This window comes from Panthera uncia, chromosome A2 (assembly GCF_023721935.1).
Source record: "Panthera uncia isolate 11264 chromosome A2, Puncia_PCG_1.0, whole genome shotgun sequence".
Lineage (NCBI taxonomy): Eukaryota > Metazoa > Chordata > Mammalia > Carnivora > Felidae > Panthera > Panthera uncia.
The window spans coordinates 87,826,565-87,845,568 of NC_064816.1; the positions used below are offsets into that span (position 1 = coordinate 87,826,565).

At 35.5% G+C, this 19,004-nt stretch overlaps 1 protein-coding gene across 1 annotated transcript in view; it reads right to left on the reverse strand.

The window, feature by feature from the left end:
• Window positions 1-19,004, reverse strand: part of SLC25A40 (solute carrier family 25 member 40) — a 52,919-nt gene that overhangs the window by 1,799 nt on the left and 32,116 nt on the right. The window contains exons 7-11 of the mRNA XM_049641392.1: window positions 18,249-18,373; window positions 17,212-17,385; window positions 7,065-7,174; window positions 4,656-4,737; window positions 175-255 (exon numbers count right to left, since the gene is read on the reverse strand). Of these exons, the coding sequence (XP_049497349.1) occupies window positions 175-255; window positions 4,656-4,737; window positions 7,065-7,174; window positions 17,212-17,385; window positions 18,249-18,373 (572 nt within the window). The remainder of the gene's footprint in view (window positions 1-174; window positions 256-4,655; window positions 4,738-7,064; window positions 7,175-17,211; window positions 17,386-18,248; window positions 18,374-19,004) is intronic.

Consider the following 19,004-nt stretch of genomic DNA (forward strand, 5'->3'; position numbering starts at 1 on the left):
TTTTATACAGAAGTTTCATCTTATTAAATCTATTCAGATTTTTTTTAACTTAAAGATGTTTAGGGAGAAGTCATAAATGTGTAATATTTTCAATAATTTCCTGCTAATTTAGGAAAAGGACAGACTGAAAAGTAATCATTTTATTCAACAATTTGGTAAAATAAGTATTTTTACCTGTAAATAATCCTGCAAACCCATTCTTAGCAACAATGTTCTTCATGATAGTCCACGTTGACATATGCAAAGGCATAGAAACTAAATGTTAAAGAAATGATACATTATAAATTACCACTTAATTATTTCTAATACATATGACATACATCAAGTATTTATGGTCTTTGGGAATGTGGGGTGTATAATTTCATTATACTAAGAAAAGATCTATTTACCCAAAACTTACCCAAAGTCTTATATTTAATAGTTGGATTCATTAAAAAGAAAAACTAGAAAAATGTTGAAGGTTAAAGGTGTATAGTGTATAATATAGTGTATAATTACAGTGTATAATTTGTCACTGAGGTTCAAACATAAAGCTATAAATGAGCTATTCATGCACAAAGTTTACTTACCTTTATTTTACACAACGATTCTAAGCAGCTGGCTTAACCCAAAGACTACTAGACACAGTAAGTAAAACAAGAGGCTGCTATGAAGCAGACACACTACTATGCAAACACTGTGATAGCTGCACACGGAAGTTGTCAAGGTCTTGGTTTGACACCAGTTGGATGAGGGGCAAACACTCCTCTATTATCCTCATTAGCTGCTGGGAGCTGCTATTAGACTCCACAATCATCAATGTGAACATGGAAAAGTGAGTCATTAAGAAAGATTCAAGTATATAGTATTAAGCATGGCCAGGGGAAAAAGGGAAAGGGTGGAGAAAGAGAGCTTTCAGAAATGGCTTTTTAGAATTTTGCCACTTAATGGAATGGGGGCTCATTATCTCAAATCTCATTTATATAAATATCAGATTCTCTATGAAGATAAATGAGGCCTTGTTATTTAAGAAGCTGTATGATCAATATAAATAGTATAAATATAATAATTATAGCAACCCAACAAAAGGACATTTTTTAAACCAAGAACAAAGTGTTTATGAATGAAATTTAACTTTCTAAAGAAAGTCAATGACAAAAACTTTATACTATGAGTCGGCAACTTCTGCATATTTGAATTATTCCATTTAAATTTTTGGAAACAACTGGTGTAAGAAAGGAAACCAAATAGTCAGGTATTGGCTGATCTTGTAGAATTCAAGCCCCAAACCGGTCCCTGTTTAAAGACTACAGTGCAATAAATGCAGACGAGAACAGACAGAAAGAGTTATTAACTGAAGATTAAGTCTCAGTAGAGCTCCAAAGCGATCTCCACAATATTTCCTGCCTAAGTTCCAACACTGAAGAGCTATTCCTACAGGAATATTGTAAGGAAACACCGTTGGTTACTATGTATTTCAAGCATAGACAACAATAAAATACTCATTTACTGACCATCCACATTTTTCAAATCCTAACATCTGTATCTTTTAGATACAATTGAAGTCCTCAATATATTCCTTCTCAATACTATTGCTCTCCTTAGATGTAACCACTCTCTCCCCTTTTTCCTTTATCTTTCTCATGCATGTGTTTAAACCTTTACTACATATGAACATATCCATAAATACATACTCTTGCTTTTTATGCTCTTAAACTTTACATAAATGCTATATGACATTGTACATTTGTAATGTGCTTTTAGGATTATCTATGTTGACAAGCATAGCTATATTTTATTCATTTTCATTGCTGTATGGTATTGCATTATATGAACGATCACAATTTACCCATTTCTTTGCTAGGGGCTATTTCAGTGCTTTCTAACTTTTGGGGATTGTAATTCTTTCAGTGAGTATCTCTACATGTGCAGACATTTCCCTAGGGCACATATCTTAGGTGGAACTTCTTGTTCAGAGAGCCTTCTTGGCATTGCCAGATTATTTTCCAAACTCATACTCTCACCTGCCCAGCATTCGCGTTATCATTGCTCCGTATCCTCCCCAACAACCCAATGGGGATCTGAGCCAGGTTTATGAAGTGGAAACCTGAGATTAAATTTTTTTAAGTTTATTTATTTATTGAGAGAACGAGTGAGCAAGCGTGGAGGAGGGGCAGAGAAGGAGAGAGAGAGAATCCCAAGCAGGCTCCATACTGCAGCACAAAGCCTGAGGTGGGGCTTGAACTCATGAACCTTGAGATCATGACCTGAGCTGAAATCAAGAGTCAGGTGCTTAACCCCACCCAGGTGCCTGAAACCTGAGATTAAAATTTTTTAGTTAAATATAAATGATGGACTCATGATAGGACTACATAAATGATAGGACTACATCCTAAAATGCTTCTTTTCCATTAGATTATGAGCTGTTGGACACTGCCTCATTTGTCTGTATATACCAGAGTGGAGGAACCACTACAAATGGAGCATTTGGTAGGGATAAATAGTATATAAAAATGAAAAAAATATGGGCTATTTATCACTCAAATCAGAAGTGTAGTTTTCAGTAGAAGTAAATATAACCGGTTCATAGCTGAAGCAGAGGAACAGGTAAAAGTGACCACAGATAATCATGTAAAATTAAGACCCAAGGCTTATTCTAGATTTCTCCTTTGGGGGTTACTGGAAAAACATAAGGAAAAAAACAGCTATCATCGGTAAGAGCTGAATCTAGTGAAAGAAGATGCCTCCCTGATGCCAGTCTCAACGAGGATATATAATCATCATCATCTAGGGAACATTTTCAAAATACACAAGCTAGGGCCCCAGATTAGAACTATTAAATGAGAGTCCACTGGGGGTGGTGGCCAGCTTCAGATGTAGTAAAAGAGCACCCCAGCTGACTCCAAAGAGTATTTACCCAGAGAAGTGACTCTCAAACCTTAGTGAGCCTCAGAATCTACCTGTAGAGATTCCCATCTTCTCCCTGTCACCATGTCTGTGCCCTCATGGCCATAGTCATGAATCACAATAAAGAAATATTCCCACTATAGTAAATACTTAATGCAATAGAGGAAACAGGAATTATGATTAGTTGGAAAGAAGAATGAACCAATAATTTCAAACGACCAAGGGAGAACAGATAGGGCATAGGCAGCTAAAAGGCTCCCACCTAAAACAGGGAACTGGAAGAACCCTGATAATCAACTTTGATTACTTCTCGGGTTTTAGTTAGCTCTTATTATTAGTGGGAACTAGGACTATGGAAAGTCAAGGACAAAGTTGTCATCAGATTCAGTTTCAGGGTTCGGTAAGCAATGTTTTTTTCAACATATTATAATACCTATTTTACTTTGTATGCAAAATCTTCTGGTGGGTCAAAACTATTTACATCATTGTAAGAGACTTATCAGTCAGAAGGTTTACATGACATAATTTTGTAATGGGTAATTTCCAGTGGGTTTGCCACATTTTCCATAGATAATAATAATGACAGATCTGGTGGAAGCAACTAAGTACACTTTTGTTCTAGAATAAATTACAGGTTATATAAAGAAGGAAAAGGGGCGCCTGGATGGCGCAGTCGGTTAAGCGTCCGACTTCAGCCAGGTCACGATCTCACGGTCCGTGAGTTCGAGCCCCGCGTCAGGCTCTGGGCTGATGGCTCGGAGCCTGGAGCCTGTTTCCGATTCTGTGTTTCCCTCTCTCTCTGCCCCTCCCCCGTTCATGCTCTGTCTCTCTCTGTCCCAAAAATAAATAAAAAACGTTGAAAAAAAAAAAATTAAAAAAGAAGGAAAAATTGGATAATATGAAGAAAAAAACCTATCCAAAGAAGCTAAAAAATAAACAGGAAAAAAAAAAAGAAATATGTTTACTAATGAAACAAACAAGAGACGATGGGTTCCTAGTAATTTCCTACCCTTCACCCTAATTTGTCTAGATTTATTTGAAAGGATAATTATAGGGGCGCCTGGGTGGCTCAGCTGGTTAAGAGTCTGACTCTTGATTTCAGTTCTGGCCATGATCTCATGGTTCATGAGATGGAGCCCCCCCACACACAGTCTGTGAGAGCAAGTCCTGTGTCAGGCTCTGCTAACGTGGAGCCTGCTTGGGATCCTCTCTCCCTCTCTGCCCCTTCCCTGCTCCCGTTCTTCCTCTCTCTTTCAAACTCTTAAAAAAAAAAAAATAGTTATATAGTATGCAATCTTTTTTTTTTTTTTTTTTTAATGTTTATTTACTTTTGAGACAGAGAGAAACAGAGCATGAATGGGGAAGGGGCAGAGAGAGAGGGAGACACAGAATCTGAAACAGCTCCAGGCTCTGAGCCATCAGCCCAGAGCCCGATGCAGGGCTCAAACTCACGGACCATGAGATCGTGACCTGAGCTGAAGTCGGACGCCCAACCGACTGAGCCACCCAGGCGCCCCTAGTATGTAATCTTCTATATAGCAGGTATGAACTTAATTGATGGCAGGCAAAAGAGATTTTTAAATTTCTTAAATTTTGGAGGGGATTTAGAGTATTTTTTCTGGGCATTTCATTCTAACAGTATATTATAGTTTCAGTTAAGGCAGCAAAGGAAAAAATCTTGTTTCTTTATTTTTCTTCTACCTGGAAAGAAAAACAAAAACAAAAACAATCATGGCATCCTGAAAATGTTTTAAATTAATAAAACTTACTTTTATGACATTCATCTATCCAAAGTTGTGTCTGCTTTTGTGTTTTTACCACATCAAATGGCAAAGTTGCAATAGCTGCAATCTGTCAAAAAGTAAAATTGATTAAATTTACCTTTAAATTTTTTCTAAATGTTTTTACATTATTCTAAATAGGAAATTACTTCAGGATAATAATGGAAATCATAACTAAACTGAAACTTAAAATGAAACCATTATCTATTCAAAGAGAAGTTGTTATTAAAGAAAAAATAACGTGTCCTATATATTTCTCCCCAAATTCAGATATAAATAGTCTCAAAAAAGCTCTGCTACTTTCCTGAGGTCACACAACTACTAGTGATAGAGTCAGAATTAGAACCAGACAGACCACTGACTCCAAAACCAGTATTCACAAATTTCCGATGCTCCTGTAGGTCCTACTATTCCTTTACTACACATGAAGGTGTAGAGGGAGAGAGAATCCCAATATAATATTTTAAAACAAATTCTCGGGGCGCCTGGGTGGCTCAGTTGTTCAAGTGTCCGACTTCGACTCAGGTCACGATCTCACGGTCTGTGAGTTCGAGCCCCGCGTCGGGCTCTGGGCTGATGGCTCGGAGCCTGGAGCCTGCTTCCGATTCTGTGTCTCCCTCTCTCTCTACCCCTCCCCCGTTCATGCTCTGTCTCTCTCTGTTTCAAAAATAAATAAACGTTAAAAATTAAAAAAAATAAAAAAATAAAACCGAAATTCTCAATTATTTAGTAAGCATTTAAAAATTCCAATATTTTTAAATTGATTAAAAAAAAATTTACATGAACAACACTTTATGGGTTTCAACATATTTATCAAATATAGCTACAGTAGTTCACAAATCACACTTTTAAAAACATCTAAAAGTGAATCAATGATTATTTTCAAAATGACCTAATTAAGGTTTTTTTTTAAGAGTAAATTCCCTTAAGAATGTGTCATAATAATTGACATAATAGCCATGCAAAGTAAAAATGTTTTTCTTCCCAATTCACATTTGACAATAGGCTCCCAAAATGTTCCCCAAAATCAATTACATTGTATTTCACCCTAACGATGTTGTTTTAAGTTTCTGAACCAACATCAGTTTCAAAGATCTCAGGTAAGTGAAAATCAATTATTATTTCTCCCTCACTATAATCTAGCATGTAGCAGCCAAAGGTAGCAACAATGTTATATAAGCCTTTGACACTTTCTAAAATGATGTGGCTTAGGCTGTTCTGTTTCCTGACAGAAAGTCTGAACATAACACTCATGTACTTTTTCTGTTACAGAAACAAATTTTTGTTTGAAAACAGTCAAAGGGCAGCATTATAGGGCATCTAAAAGTAGGGAATTTTCCTTCATATTTTTGGAAAGCTGGTATAAAATCCTGGAGCCATGATCCAACTTTTTAAAAAAAGATATTAAGCATTTATTTTTATGTACAAAGTTGACTTTGTGATTCATCTGTTATAAATTTCAATATATAATAGTACTTGTTTTTCTTCATTCATGCTGGATTAAGATATAATGAAAATACAATTAAGTTACATTTAATCACCTCACAAATAAGAAGAATAATGAAAATACCTTGCTGGTTTTTAACTACTTAAATTACTCAAAAAGTCAATGGGCGTATAACTTACAGAGTTAAATCTGACAGAGCCCAGACCTGGAAACGCTCAAATCTAAGTTTTGAACTCAATCACAGTGGCTTCCTTAGCTCCAAGTTTTCTGGTACAATTATTCCAGTATTTTTCTGCAGGTCTCCATCCCTTCACTATGCTCCTTCAATCTTGTTTTCATTTGGTTCCAATAGGTCAGCATCTCATTCTAGGTCATTACAAATTCATTTTGTGTAAGACCACTACACAACTTTACCTTATGTGGAAGAGTTAGAAAAAGTGAACTCTCTACTACCTAAAAAAGGTCATCAGAGATTCTTTCCTTCTGACTGTAATTTCTGTTAAAATTCCTTTAAGGAATGCTTACCAAAATGTTCCCAAAGAAATAGGAATTAGCGCAGACGATGAAATTACTTCTATTCAATCTGATTATACATATGAAATGACACTCCATGAAAAATTACCTAACCAGATCTACTGGCATTTAATTTAAAGAACAAATGGGCAAATATTTGGTAAATAATAAAGCACTATTATCATAACTGTAATGATCTAAGAAATCCAAATTTTTTTCAGAAAAATGTATTTGTAATATAATAAAACCATGGACACAAAGTACATTTTAAGACATTTAATGACTAATAATTTATTTCCTCAAAAGGGGATAGTCAATACTTAAAGCCGTGCAGCCCAAAAGTGGTATCTCAACAGATAGGAAATGCTATATAATTTGTTATAATAAGACAGCTACCGTTATTCTGGAAAATTAACAACAAAAGAATATAAACTTACAGAGCCAGACAATGCCCCTGAAGTAAAGTAGATCATAAACGTTGGTTTATATAAACCAGATTTCTCACACAGCCACTTCTTTAAAACTTCATAGTTATACCAGTACAGTGCTATAAAAACAGAGAATGAAATGAACATAGAATTTAAAAGTAAAATGTGAACTTTATTTATAAATGTATATATTAAAGGAAAAGAGTAATTCTAACCTTGACACACCCTACTTCCTGCTTGGACACATACTAGATGAGATTGAAAAAGAAGGGGGCAGGGGGGAAGGGAAGAACCAAATTCTCAGAAATGTTCTAGCAGTCTTATAAACAAAAAGAACCCCTATGCAATAGTAAAGTAGGACTTTAATTCCAAAGCCTGACAAGGTCAGTAGGAGAAAACAAAATTACATTTCAATCTCATTCATTAACAAAGGTATAAAGATTCTTAAAAAAATAAAAAATAAAAAAAAAGCAACTGAAGCCAGAAGTATTTTATAAAAGATCATACACTATGACGAAAGTGGGTTTCCATAAGAGGAATGCAAAGGTAGTAAATATAGCAAATAAATGCCAAACACTGCATTAAAATGCCCATGCAATAATCTAAAATTGATGGAAAAGCATTTCATAAAATTCAACACATTTTCATTTAAAGCAAAGCAATTTCTTGAAAACCTGGGATAAAAGAGAATTTCTTTAAATAGAAAAAGGATATGCATCAAAAACAATAGCAAAAGTAATTAATGGTGAAACAACAGAAGTATTTCCTTTAGAATGAGAAAAAATGATAGGGATGTGACATTATCATTGCTATTTATTATTCAAAACTGTTCTACAGAGCATAGTAAGATAGAAAAAAAAGCTCTAATGATTAAAAATGAACAAAGTGTTATAATTTATATATTAATGTCTATATAGAAAATCCAAAAGACAAAATTATTAATAGAAATTTAAAAGTAGCTGAATATTAAACACAATCTAACAGACAAAAATTAATTATAACAATGCCCCAGCCTAAGATTTGGAATTTTTATTTTAACAGAGCTTTTAAAATAGCTACCAAGAGGAGTTAAGATGGTAGAACAGGAAGGACCCCATGCTTGCCTCATTCTTTAAACTCAACTAGATAAATACTAAATCGGGGCGCCTGGGTGGCGCAGTCGGTTAAGCGTCCGACTTCAGCCAGGTCACGATCTCACGGTCCGTGAGTTCGAGCCCCGCGTCAGGCTCTGGGCTGATGGCTCGGAGCCTGGAGCCTGTTTCCGATTCTGTGTCTCCCTCTCTCTCTGCCCCTCCCCCATTCATGCTCTGTCTCTCTCTGTCTCAAAAATAAATAAAAAACGTTGAAAAAAAAATTAAAAAAAAAAAAAAAAAGAGATAAATACTAAATCAATCTGAACAGCCAGGAAATTGACCTGAGGACTGAGAACACAAACTGCACGTCTAGAGGGAGAAAAGAGGCCACATCATGGAGGGGAGGAGATGGAGAGATGTGATTTGGGGGAGAAAGAACCTGGTTCTGTGGACAGGTGGGGGCCCTGATCAGGGAGAGAGGGAACAGAGATAGGGAAGGAGGGAAGGAGGGAAAGAAAAATACTGGATTACAAATGTAGACATAGGAAACTCAATAACACCATAAAACATAGTAACATTCATCTCATAGGAGTCCCAGAAGAAGAGAGGGAAAAGGAGGCAGAAGGTTTATTTGCGCAAATTACAGATGAAAACTTTCCTAATCTGGGGAAGGAGACAGACATCCACATCCAGGAAGCACAGAGACAGACCTCCCATCAAAATCAATCAAAGCAGGCCAACACCGAGACATGCTCTAGTAAAATTTGCAAAATACAGAGTTATGGTAAGAATCCTGAAAGCAACAAGGGAAATGAAAACTGTAACTTACAAGGAAAGACAAGGTTCACAGCAAATCTCTTCACAGAAACTTGGCAAGCCTGAAGGGGTGGCATAATATATTTATTCAACGTGCTGAATGGGAAAAATATGCAGCCAAGAATACCCTATCCAGCAAGGCTGTCATTCAGAACAGAAGGAGAGATAAAGAGTTTCCCAGAGGGGTGCCTGGGTGGCTCAATCAGTTAAGCTACCCAACTTTGGCTCAGGTCATGATCTTTTGGTTTGTGAGTTCAAGCCCCACATCAGGCTCTGTGCTGACAGCTTGGAGACTGGGGCCTGCTTCAGATTCTGTGTCTCCCTCTCTCTCTGTTCCCCTCCGCTCACACTCTCTCTCAAAAATAAATAAAACATTAAAAAAAAAAGAGTTTCCCAGAAAGACAAAGAAACTAAAGAACTTCATGACCACTCCTAAAACAGCCCTGCAATAATTAAAGGGGACTTTTTGAGTGGGAAAAGAAGACCAAAAGCCACAAAGACAGAAACAATGACAAAACAAGTAATAAAATGGTAGTACTAAATTCTTATCTATCAATAATTACTCTGAATGTAAATGAACTGAATGCTCTAACCAAAAGACATAGGGTGTCAGAATGGATTACCAAAACAAGACCCATCTACATGTTGGCTACAAGAGATTTATCTTAGACCTAAAGAAATCTGCAGATTGAAAGTGAGGGGTGGAAACCATTTATCAGGCTAATGGACATGAAAAGAAAGCTGGAATAGCCAAACCTGTATCTGACAAACTAGATTTTAAACCAAAGACTGTAACAAGAGATGAAGCAGGAAATTAGATCATAATAAAGGGGTCTATCTAATGGGATGATCTAACAATTTTAAATATTTATGCCCCCAACTTGAAACCCCTAAATATGTAAGTGGGACTTTAACACCCCACTTACAACAATGGACAGATCATCTAAGCAGAAACTCAACAAGGAAACAATGGCTTTGAATAACACAATGGACCAGAGGGACTTAACAGAGATCTTCAGAACATTTCATCCTAAAGCAGAATACACACTTTTTTGAGTACACATGGAACAGTCTCCAAAACAGATCACATACTGGGTCACAAATCAGGCCTAAGCAAATACAAGAAGATTGATATCATACTATACATTTTTTCTGCCTGCAATGCTATGAAACTTGAAGTTAATCACAAGAAAAAATTTGAAAAGACTATAAATACATGTAGGTTAAAGAACATCCTAATAAAGAATGAATGAGTTCGCCAGGAAATTAAAGAAGAAATAAAAAATAATACATGGAAGCCAATGAAAATGGAAACATAACAGTCCAAAACCTTTGGGATGCAGCAAAGGTGGTCCTAAGAGGGAAATATATAGCAATCCAGGCCTTCCTAAAGAAGGAAGAAAAGTCTCAAATACATGACCTAACTTTACACCTAAAGGAGCCAGAAAAGGAACAGCAAATAAAGCTTAAAGCAAGCACAAGTAGGGAAATCATAAAGATTAGAGCAGAAATAAATGATATAGAAATGAACCAACAAACAAAAACAAAACAATAAAACAAATTAATGAAACCAGGAGCTTGTTCTTTCAAAGAATTAACAAAATTGATAATCCCCTAGGCAGACTTATCAAAAAAAAGAGAGCAAAAGGACCCAAATAAATAAAACCATCAATGAAAGAGCAGAGATCACAACCAATACCACAGAATTAGTTATAAGAGATTATTATGAAAAATTATAAATTTATAAAATATTACAAAGCTGTAATCATGAAGACAGTATGGTACTGGCACAAAAACGGACACAAAGATCAGTGGAACAGATTAGAAAGTCTAGAAGTGGATCCACAACTACATGGTCAACTAATTTTCGACTAAGCAGGAAAGAATATCCAATGGAAAAAGGACAGTCTCTTCTACAAATGGTGCTAGGAAAACTGGTCAGCGACATGCAAAAGAATGAAACTGTACAACTTTCTTATACCATACACAAAAATCAATTCAAAATGAATGAAAGACTTAAATGTGAGACCTGAAACCATCAAAATGCTAGAGGAGAACACAGGTAGCAACTTCTTTGATCTTGGCTATGGCACTTCTCACTAGGCACATGTCTGGAGGCAAGGGAAACAAAAAAACAATCATCAACTCTTGGAACTTCATCAAGATAAAAAGCTTCTGCACAGTGAAGGAAACAGTCAACAAAACTAAAAGACAGCCTATGGAATGGGATATTTGCAAATGACATATCAGATAAAGGGTTAGCATCCAAAATCTATAAAGAACTTATCAAACTCAATACCCAAAAAACAATCCAGTTAAGAAATGGGCTGAAGCCTTGAATAGACATTTTTCCAAAGAAGACATCCAGGTGGCTAACAGGCATATGAAAAAATGCTCAACATCACTCATCATCAGGGAAAAGAAAATCAAAACCATGATGAGATACCACTTCACACCTGTCAGAATGGCTAGAATTGACAACACAGGAAACAAAAGATGTTGGCGAGAATGTGGGTAAAGGGGAAACCTCTTACACTGCTGGTGTAAATGCAAACTCATGCAACCACTCTGGAAAAGAGTGTAGAGGTTCCTCAAAAAGTTAAAAATAAAACTACCCTACAACCCAGCAATTGCACTACTAGGTATTTATCCAAAGGATACAAAAATGCTGATTCAAGGGGGCATATGCACTCCAATGTTTATAGCAGTACTATCAACAATAGCCAAACTATATGAAGAGCCCAAATGTCCATCGACTGATGAATGGATTAAGAGGTGGTATATATACTCAATGGAATATTAGTCGGTGATAAAATAGAATGACATCTTGCCATTTTCAACAGTGTGGATAGAACTAGATTGTATTATTAAAAGTGAAAGAAGTCAGTCAGAGAAAAACAAATACTCATGAAATATCACTCCTATGTGGAATTTAAGAAACAGAACAAACACAGAAGGGGAAAAAAAGAGGGAGGTGAACCATGAGACTTTAACTATAGAGAACAAATAGGATTACTGGAGAGGAGGTGACTAGGAGATGGGCTAAGTGGGTGATAGGCATTAAAGAGGACACTTGTTGGGATAAGCACTGGGTTTTACATGTAAGTGATGAATCACTAAATTCTACTCCTGAAAGCAATAGTATGCTGTATGTTAACTAACTCGAATTTAAATAAAAACTTAAATAAAAGAGCTACCAAAGTTGGAGGTAGGTGTACCCATAAATAAATCAAAAAAAAGTTGTATGTAATATTAAGAAAATTTTAAAACTCTACTAAAACACTTCAAAAACTTAGAGTTATATAACAGAGATATAGGACATTCCTGGAGGGGGGAAATAAGGTAACATCAAAACATTTAATAATGCACTAGTAATTTAGACAACACTGCAGTATTAGCAAAGGGTTAGACAAATTGGCCAGTGGAATAGATCCAGGCATGTGTGAAACTTTAATGTGACAGGTTATACTACAAACTCCCGGAGCATGTATGGTTATTCAATAAATGATGCTGGGATAACTACCATCCATATGAGGGAGAAAGACAGTTGAATACTTACTTCAGTTCTTAATCGCAAATCAATTATGGATAAGTGAATGGCCAATGAAACAGTGCCTAACCTCATTACTAATCAGGCAAGTATTAAGTTAAAATAAGATACCACTTTAACTTACTAGGTGAACAAAAATTATGAACTTTGATAGTAAAAGTGCTGGTGAGGGGATGAAATGAAGGAACAGAAAACTGGTAGGTGTACTCATCTACACAATCACTTTAAAAAAGAATTTGAGAGGTGCCTGACTGGCTGTCAGCAGAGTATGCAACTCATGATGTCAGGGTCATGAGTTCAAGCCCCACATTGGGCATGAAGCCTAATTAAAAAAAAAGAATTTGATATTACTTAATAATTAAAATATATATTTATATGAACTAACAAATCTAATACTGGACAAATTCTTGTACACCAAGAGTCTGTTAAAAACATTCACAATAGCACTTACTTGTTTACTCATAAAGAAGAGTAAAAATTTTTTAAAGTTATACGTAAAAACAAAAGTAAATCTTAAGATTTTTAAGTAAAATAAGCTTTTAAAGCTCAAAAAGAGGCGCCTGGGTGGCTCAGTTGGGTGTCTGACTTTGGCTCAGGTCATGCTTCTCAGGGTTTGTGGGTTCGAGCCCCAAGTTGGGCTCTGTGTTGATAGCTTGGACCCTGGAGCCTGCTTCAGATTCTGTGTCTCCCTCTCTCTGTCCCTCCCCAATTTGTGCTCACTCTCCCAAAAATAAACATTAAAAAAAGCTCAAAAATAGGCAAAACTAAATAACATACTGTTTAGAAATAATAGAAAAGATCAATGAAACCAAGAGTTGGTTTTTTTGAAAAAAATAAACAAAATTGATAAACCTCTAGCCAGGCTTCTCAAAAAGAAAAGGGAGATGACCCAAATAGATAAAATCATGGATGAAAATGGAATTATTACAACCAATCCCTCAGAAATACAAGCAATTATCAGGGAATACTATGAAAAATTATATGACAACAAACTGGACAACCTGGAAGAAATGGACAAATTCCTAAACACCCACACACTTCCAAAACTCAATCAGGAGGAAAAAGAAACAAACCCATAACCAGCAAAGAAATAGAATCAGTTATCAAAAATCTCCCAACACATAAGAGTCCAGGACCAGATGGCTTCCCTGGGGAATTCTACCAGACTTTTAAAGTAGAGATAATACCTATCCTTCTCAAGCTGTTCCAAAAAATAGAAAGGGAAGGAAAACTTCCAGACTCATTCTATGAAGCCAGTATTACTTTGATTCCCAAACCAGAGACCCAGCAAAAAAAGAGAACTACAGGCCAATATCCCTGATGAATATGGATGCAAAAATTCTCAAGAAGATACTAGCAAATCGAATTCAACAGCATATAAAAAGAATTATTCACCATGATCAAGTGGGATTCATTCCTGGGCTGCAGGGCTGGTTTAACATTCGTAAATCAATCAATGTGATACATCACATTAATAAAAGAAAAGATAAGAACCATATGATCCTGTCAATCGATGCAGAAAAAGCATTTGGCAAAATTCAGCATCCTTTCTTAATAAAAACCCTCGAGAAAGTCGGGATAGAAGGAACATACTTAAACATCATAAAAGCCACTTATGAAAAGCTCACAGCTAATATCATCCTCAATGGGGAAAAACTGAGAGCTTTCCCCTGAGATCAGGAACATGACAGGGATGTCCACTACCACTGCTGTTCCTTAACATACTGTTGGAAGTTCTAGCATCAGCAGACAACAAAAGGAAATCAAAGGCACCAAAATTGGCAAAGATGAAGACAAGCCTTCACTTTTTGCACATGACATGATATTATACATGGAAAACCCGATAGACTCCACCAAAAGTCTACTAGAACTGATACATAAATTCAGCAAAGTCGCAGGATACAAAATTAATGTGCAGAAATCAACTGCATTCTTATACACTAATAATGAAGCAACAGAAAGACAAAAAAGAAACTGATCCCATTCACAATTGCACCAAGAAGCATAAAATACCTAGGAATAAACCTAACCAAAGATGTAAAAGATCTGTATGCTGAAAACTATAGACAGCTTATGAAGGAAACTGAAGAAGATGCAAAGAAATGGAAAAACATTCCATGCTCATAGGCTGGAAGAAAGAATATTGTTAAAATGTCAATACTACCCAAAGCAATCTACATATTTGGTGCAATCCCAATCAAAATTGTGCCGGCATTCTTCTCAGAGCTAGAACAATCCTTAAATTTGTATGGAACCACAAAAGATCCAGAATAGCCAAAGTAATGTTGAAAAAGAAAACCAAAGTGGGAGGCATCACAATCCTGGACTTTAGCCTCTACTACAAAGCTATAATCATCAAGACAGTACGGTATTGGCGCAAAAACAGACACATAGACCAACGGAATAGAATACAGAACCACGAACTGGACACACAAACTATGGCCAATTAATGTTTGACAAAGCAGGAAAGAGTACCAAGTGGAAAAAAGTCTCTTTAGCAAATGGTGCTGGGAGAACTGGACAGCAACATGCAGAATGAAACTAGACCACTTTCTTATACCATTCACAAAAAATAAACTCAAAATGGATAAAGGACTGAATGTGAGACAGGAAACCCATCAAAACCCTAGAAGGGAAAGCAGGAAAAAACCTCTCTGACCTCAGCCGCAGCAACTTCTTACTTGACACATCTCCAAAGGCAAGGGAATTAAAAGCAAAAATGAACTACTGGGACCTCATCAAGATAAAAAGCTTCTGTACTACAAAGAAAACAATCAACAAAACTAAAAGGCAACCAACAGAATGGGAGAAGATATTTGCAAATGACATATCAGATAAAGGGCTAGTATCCAAAATCTATAAAGAACTCACCAAACTCCACACCCAAAAACCAAATAATCCAGTGAAGAAATGGGCAGAAGACACGAATAGACACTTCTCTAAAGAAGATAACCAGATGGCCAACAGGCACATGAAAAGATGCTCAATGTCACTCCTCATCAGGGAAATACAAATCAAAACCACACTGAGATATCACTTCACGCCAGAGTGGCTAAAATTAACAAATCAGGAGACTATCAATGCTGGAGAAGATGTGGAGAAACGGGAACCCTCTTGCACTGTTGGTGGGAATGCAAACAGGTGCAGCTGCTCTGGAAAACAGTGTGGAGGTTCCTCAAAAAATTAAAACTAGATCTACCCTATCACCCAGCAATAGCACTGCTAGGAATTTACCCAAGGGATACAGGAGTGCTGAGGCACAGGGCCACATGTACCCCAATGTTTATAGCAGCACTTTCAACAATAGCCAAATTATGGAAAGAGCCTGAATGTCCATTAAATGACAAATGGATAAAGAAATTGTGGTTTATATACACACTGGAGTACTACGTGGCAATGAGAAAGAATGAAATATGGCCTTTTGTAGCAACGTGGATGGAACTGGAGAATGTTATGCTAAGTGAAGTAAGTCATACAGAGAAAGACAGATATCATATGTTTTCACTCTTATGTGGATTCTGAGAAACTTAACAGAAGTCCGTGGGAGAGGAGAAGGAAAAAAAAAAAAAAAAAAAGAGGTTAGAGATGGAGAGAGCCAAAGCATAAGAGACTCTTAAAAACTGAGAACAAACTGAGGGTTGATGGGGGGTGGGACAGAGGGGAAAGTGGGTGATGGGCATTGAGGAGGGCACCTGTTGCGATGAGCACTGGATGTTGTATGGAAACCAATTTGATAATAAATTTTATATTTAAAAAAAATCAAATGAATGGTAAAAAAAATTCAGTATAGCAGTGACCACTGGATGTGGCAGTCGAGGCGGATATATGTCATGATTTGAAAAACTGCAGTGTTCTAGTTCAGAGATTGAACTGGTGACTTCACATGTGTTCACTTTATTAATATACTTCATAATTTATACTGTTACTTTCTACTTGTCAAATATTATAGTAAAAAAAAATAATTGGCCTATGAATCTATATTTCTAAATAGCATTAACTGAATATAGAAAGTTGAAGAAAAATAGTAATGGAAAGGGCAAGATGCATGTGAATAAGAGAGCCCAAGAAAAAGATTAACTCAAAGGAAAGAAGAAAGAGGAACTTTAATACAAGGGTTCTCAATAATTATTCATCTCAGGTTTTAAACAGAAAATTCTGTGATTCACAAGAGAAATATTACTGAAGTATGCACATTTTGTAAGTTATTTGTTAGTTTTATACTTCTTTTTCATAATTTTCTGTTCCTTCATAATTCAATAATTAGCACAATCTTCTGATTAATAATAGTGTTTTACAGGATACTCAAAGGGGAAGATTTTGATCTGTAATAATTGAAAAAGCAGGAGTCAATATAATTCACAGGTGGTATTTAATGTATTTTATATTTTGATTTGTAGTAATTTATTTACCTTACTAATTATGGCATTTAGAATAATGTCAAAGGTAGTTTGTATTATCTAAATATGACTACATACCAGTTAATATCTTTTAAAAAGTTAAAAAGAAAGAAAAAAGAAAAGCTTGTATTAGACAGATACTATTCATTCAATAAAGACTCATAAAGATCTGAGAGCCCAACAACAAACTAGAAGTTTATGGTCACTAAAGAAGATAACTTACTGTTAGCCTTAAAGGGTTTAAATTTAGTTGATTTAAAAGTGATATATACATCAGACAACACTACCTAAAATTGAGCAGATACTAAAATAAATCCTACCTGAGAATGGTACATCTCTAAGAACAGTAGGAGCCCAGCCCCTCCAAAGGGAAATCCAACCATCTTCAGACACTTTCCTGCTGATAAATCGATGTAATTCTTCATAAGAAAACTTCTTAGATTGCATCTTGGTTCTAATCAATTCTAATGGACTTATCACAGTTACTGCACCAACTAATACAAACAAGTAAATATAAGAAAATAAAAACAAAACCATGTACGATGCAAACATATATACAAAAATATTTCATCATTATATATAAAAAAATTTTATTCTGAAATGTCTGCAAACCTTAAAATCAAATAGGTAAGGATGCCAATATATTGGTGCACCTTATTTTTCCTTGATAAGGGTATTTCTTAAAAGTCTGTTTTCATTCAACTTCCTCTTTCTGGTTTCAATTCTTTTTTTTTAAGATTTTATTTTTTTTTTTAAGTAACGTGTAATGTCTAATATCTATATTCAATGTAGGGCTCAAACTCTCAACCCTGAGATCATGAGTCATGTGCTCCACCCACTGAGCAAAGCCAGGTGCTCCTAGTTTCAAGTCTTTCAAGAGCAGTTCCAGAAATATTACACATCAATTAAAGTACTATAAAACCTCACTTTTATATTCCTCACGGAGAGAAATATCCTTCTTCACAGAGGCAAATTCCCATCTGAATAGACTCTGAATCCCAGAGACTACAAGGAAAATGATTCAGGACTTGGGCATCAATTTGATATCAACCTGACATTAATCTGACATCTGATGTAACTCTAAAATCTAGCAAATATAAAGTCTAACCTCTCTGCCCAAGATTCAAAAGGGATGGGTTGATCCCCTCCTATCCTATGGCAATCACCATACTACGACTCAAAGAGTATAGATATTAACAAATCAGTACAAACTACAATGCAAAATACATCTTACCAATACTCTGTATATTATGGAACATTATCTGTGAGTGTCAAAATTTTAAAATAAGCTTTAAACCGAAATCAAAATGACATAACAATATGTTTAAGTTTATTAAACAATAAGTTTATTACTTACATCTAGCAACAATTCCAGCAACAATTGGTATATGACTTTCATTTTCTCCTAATTTTGATTTCAGAAAATAAGTTAATTGATCATAGCAGGTAAAATAAATGACTGTGGCAGGAACTGCCATCACTCTGTTAGAAACACACAAACAAAAAGATTTATACAAAATTAACAAAAGGCTTAAGTGTATTCTTAAATTATTATTAAATATAAGCAAAAATCCTTATATTGTGTATAAGCTGAAAACCACAATGAATCAGTACAAATGATCAACTTTTCCTTTAAAATTATTGTGTTTAACTTAGTACGCAACAAAACGATACACAGTAGGTATGGTATCTGCCCTATGGAAGTTTAGATTCTAGTTGTGAAGGTAAGTTACAGAGCACTTGGTCAGGTCATAAATAGGAAAAGACTAATGAGGACACTCCTCTACCTCCTTGACTTGTTGTATTGTTTCTGGTCTCCCAAAATCTTCCTCCCAATTACATTTACTATAATGTGAAAACCTCTGAAGTAAAAAATACAAGAGCATTTATAAAATATTTTTCAAACTATGGGCCATATGTCATACCTGCTTATAACTAGAAATAAATTACAATTAATGTTTTAAGGAAATTCCAATGACATACCTTTCAAATGAAATTATCAAAAGGGTATTATAAATAAAATTAAACACAAAGGTGGGGCACTGGGTGGCTCAGTAGGTTAAGCATCCAAGTCTTGATTTCGGCTCAGGTCATAATCTCACAATTCGTGAGA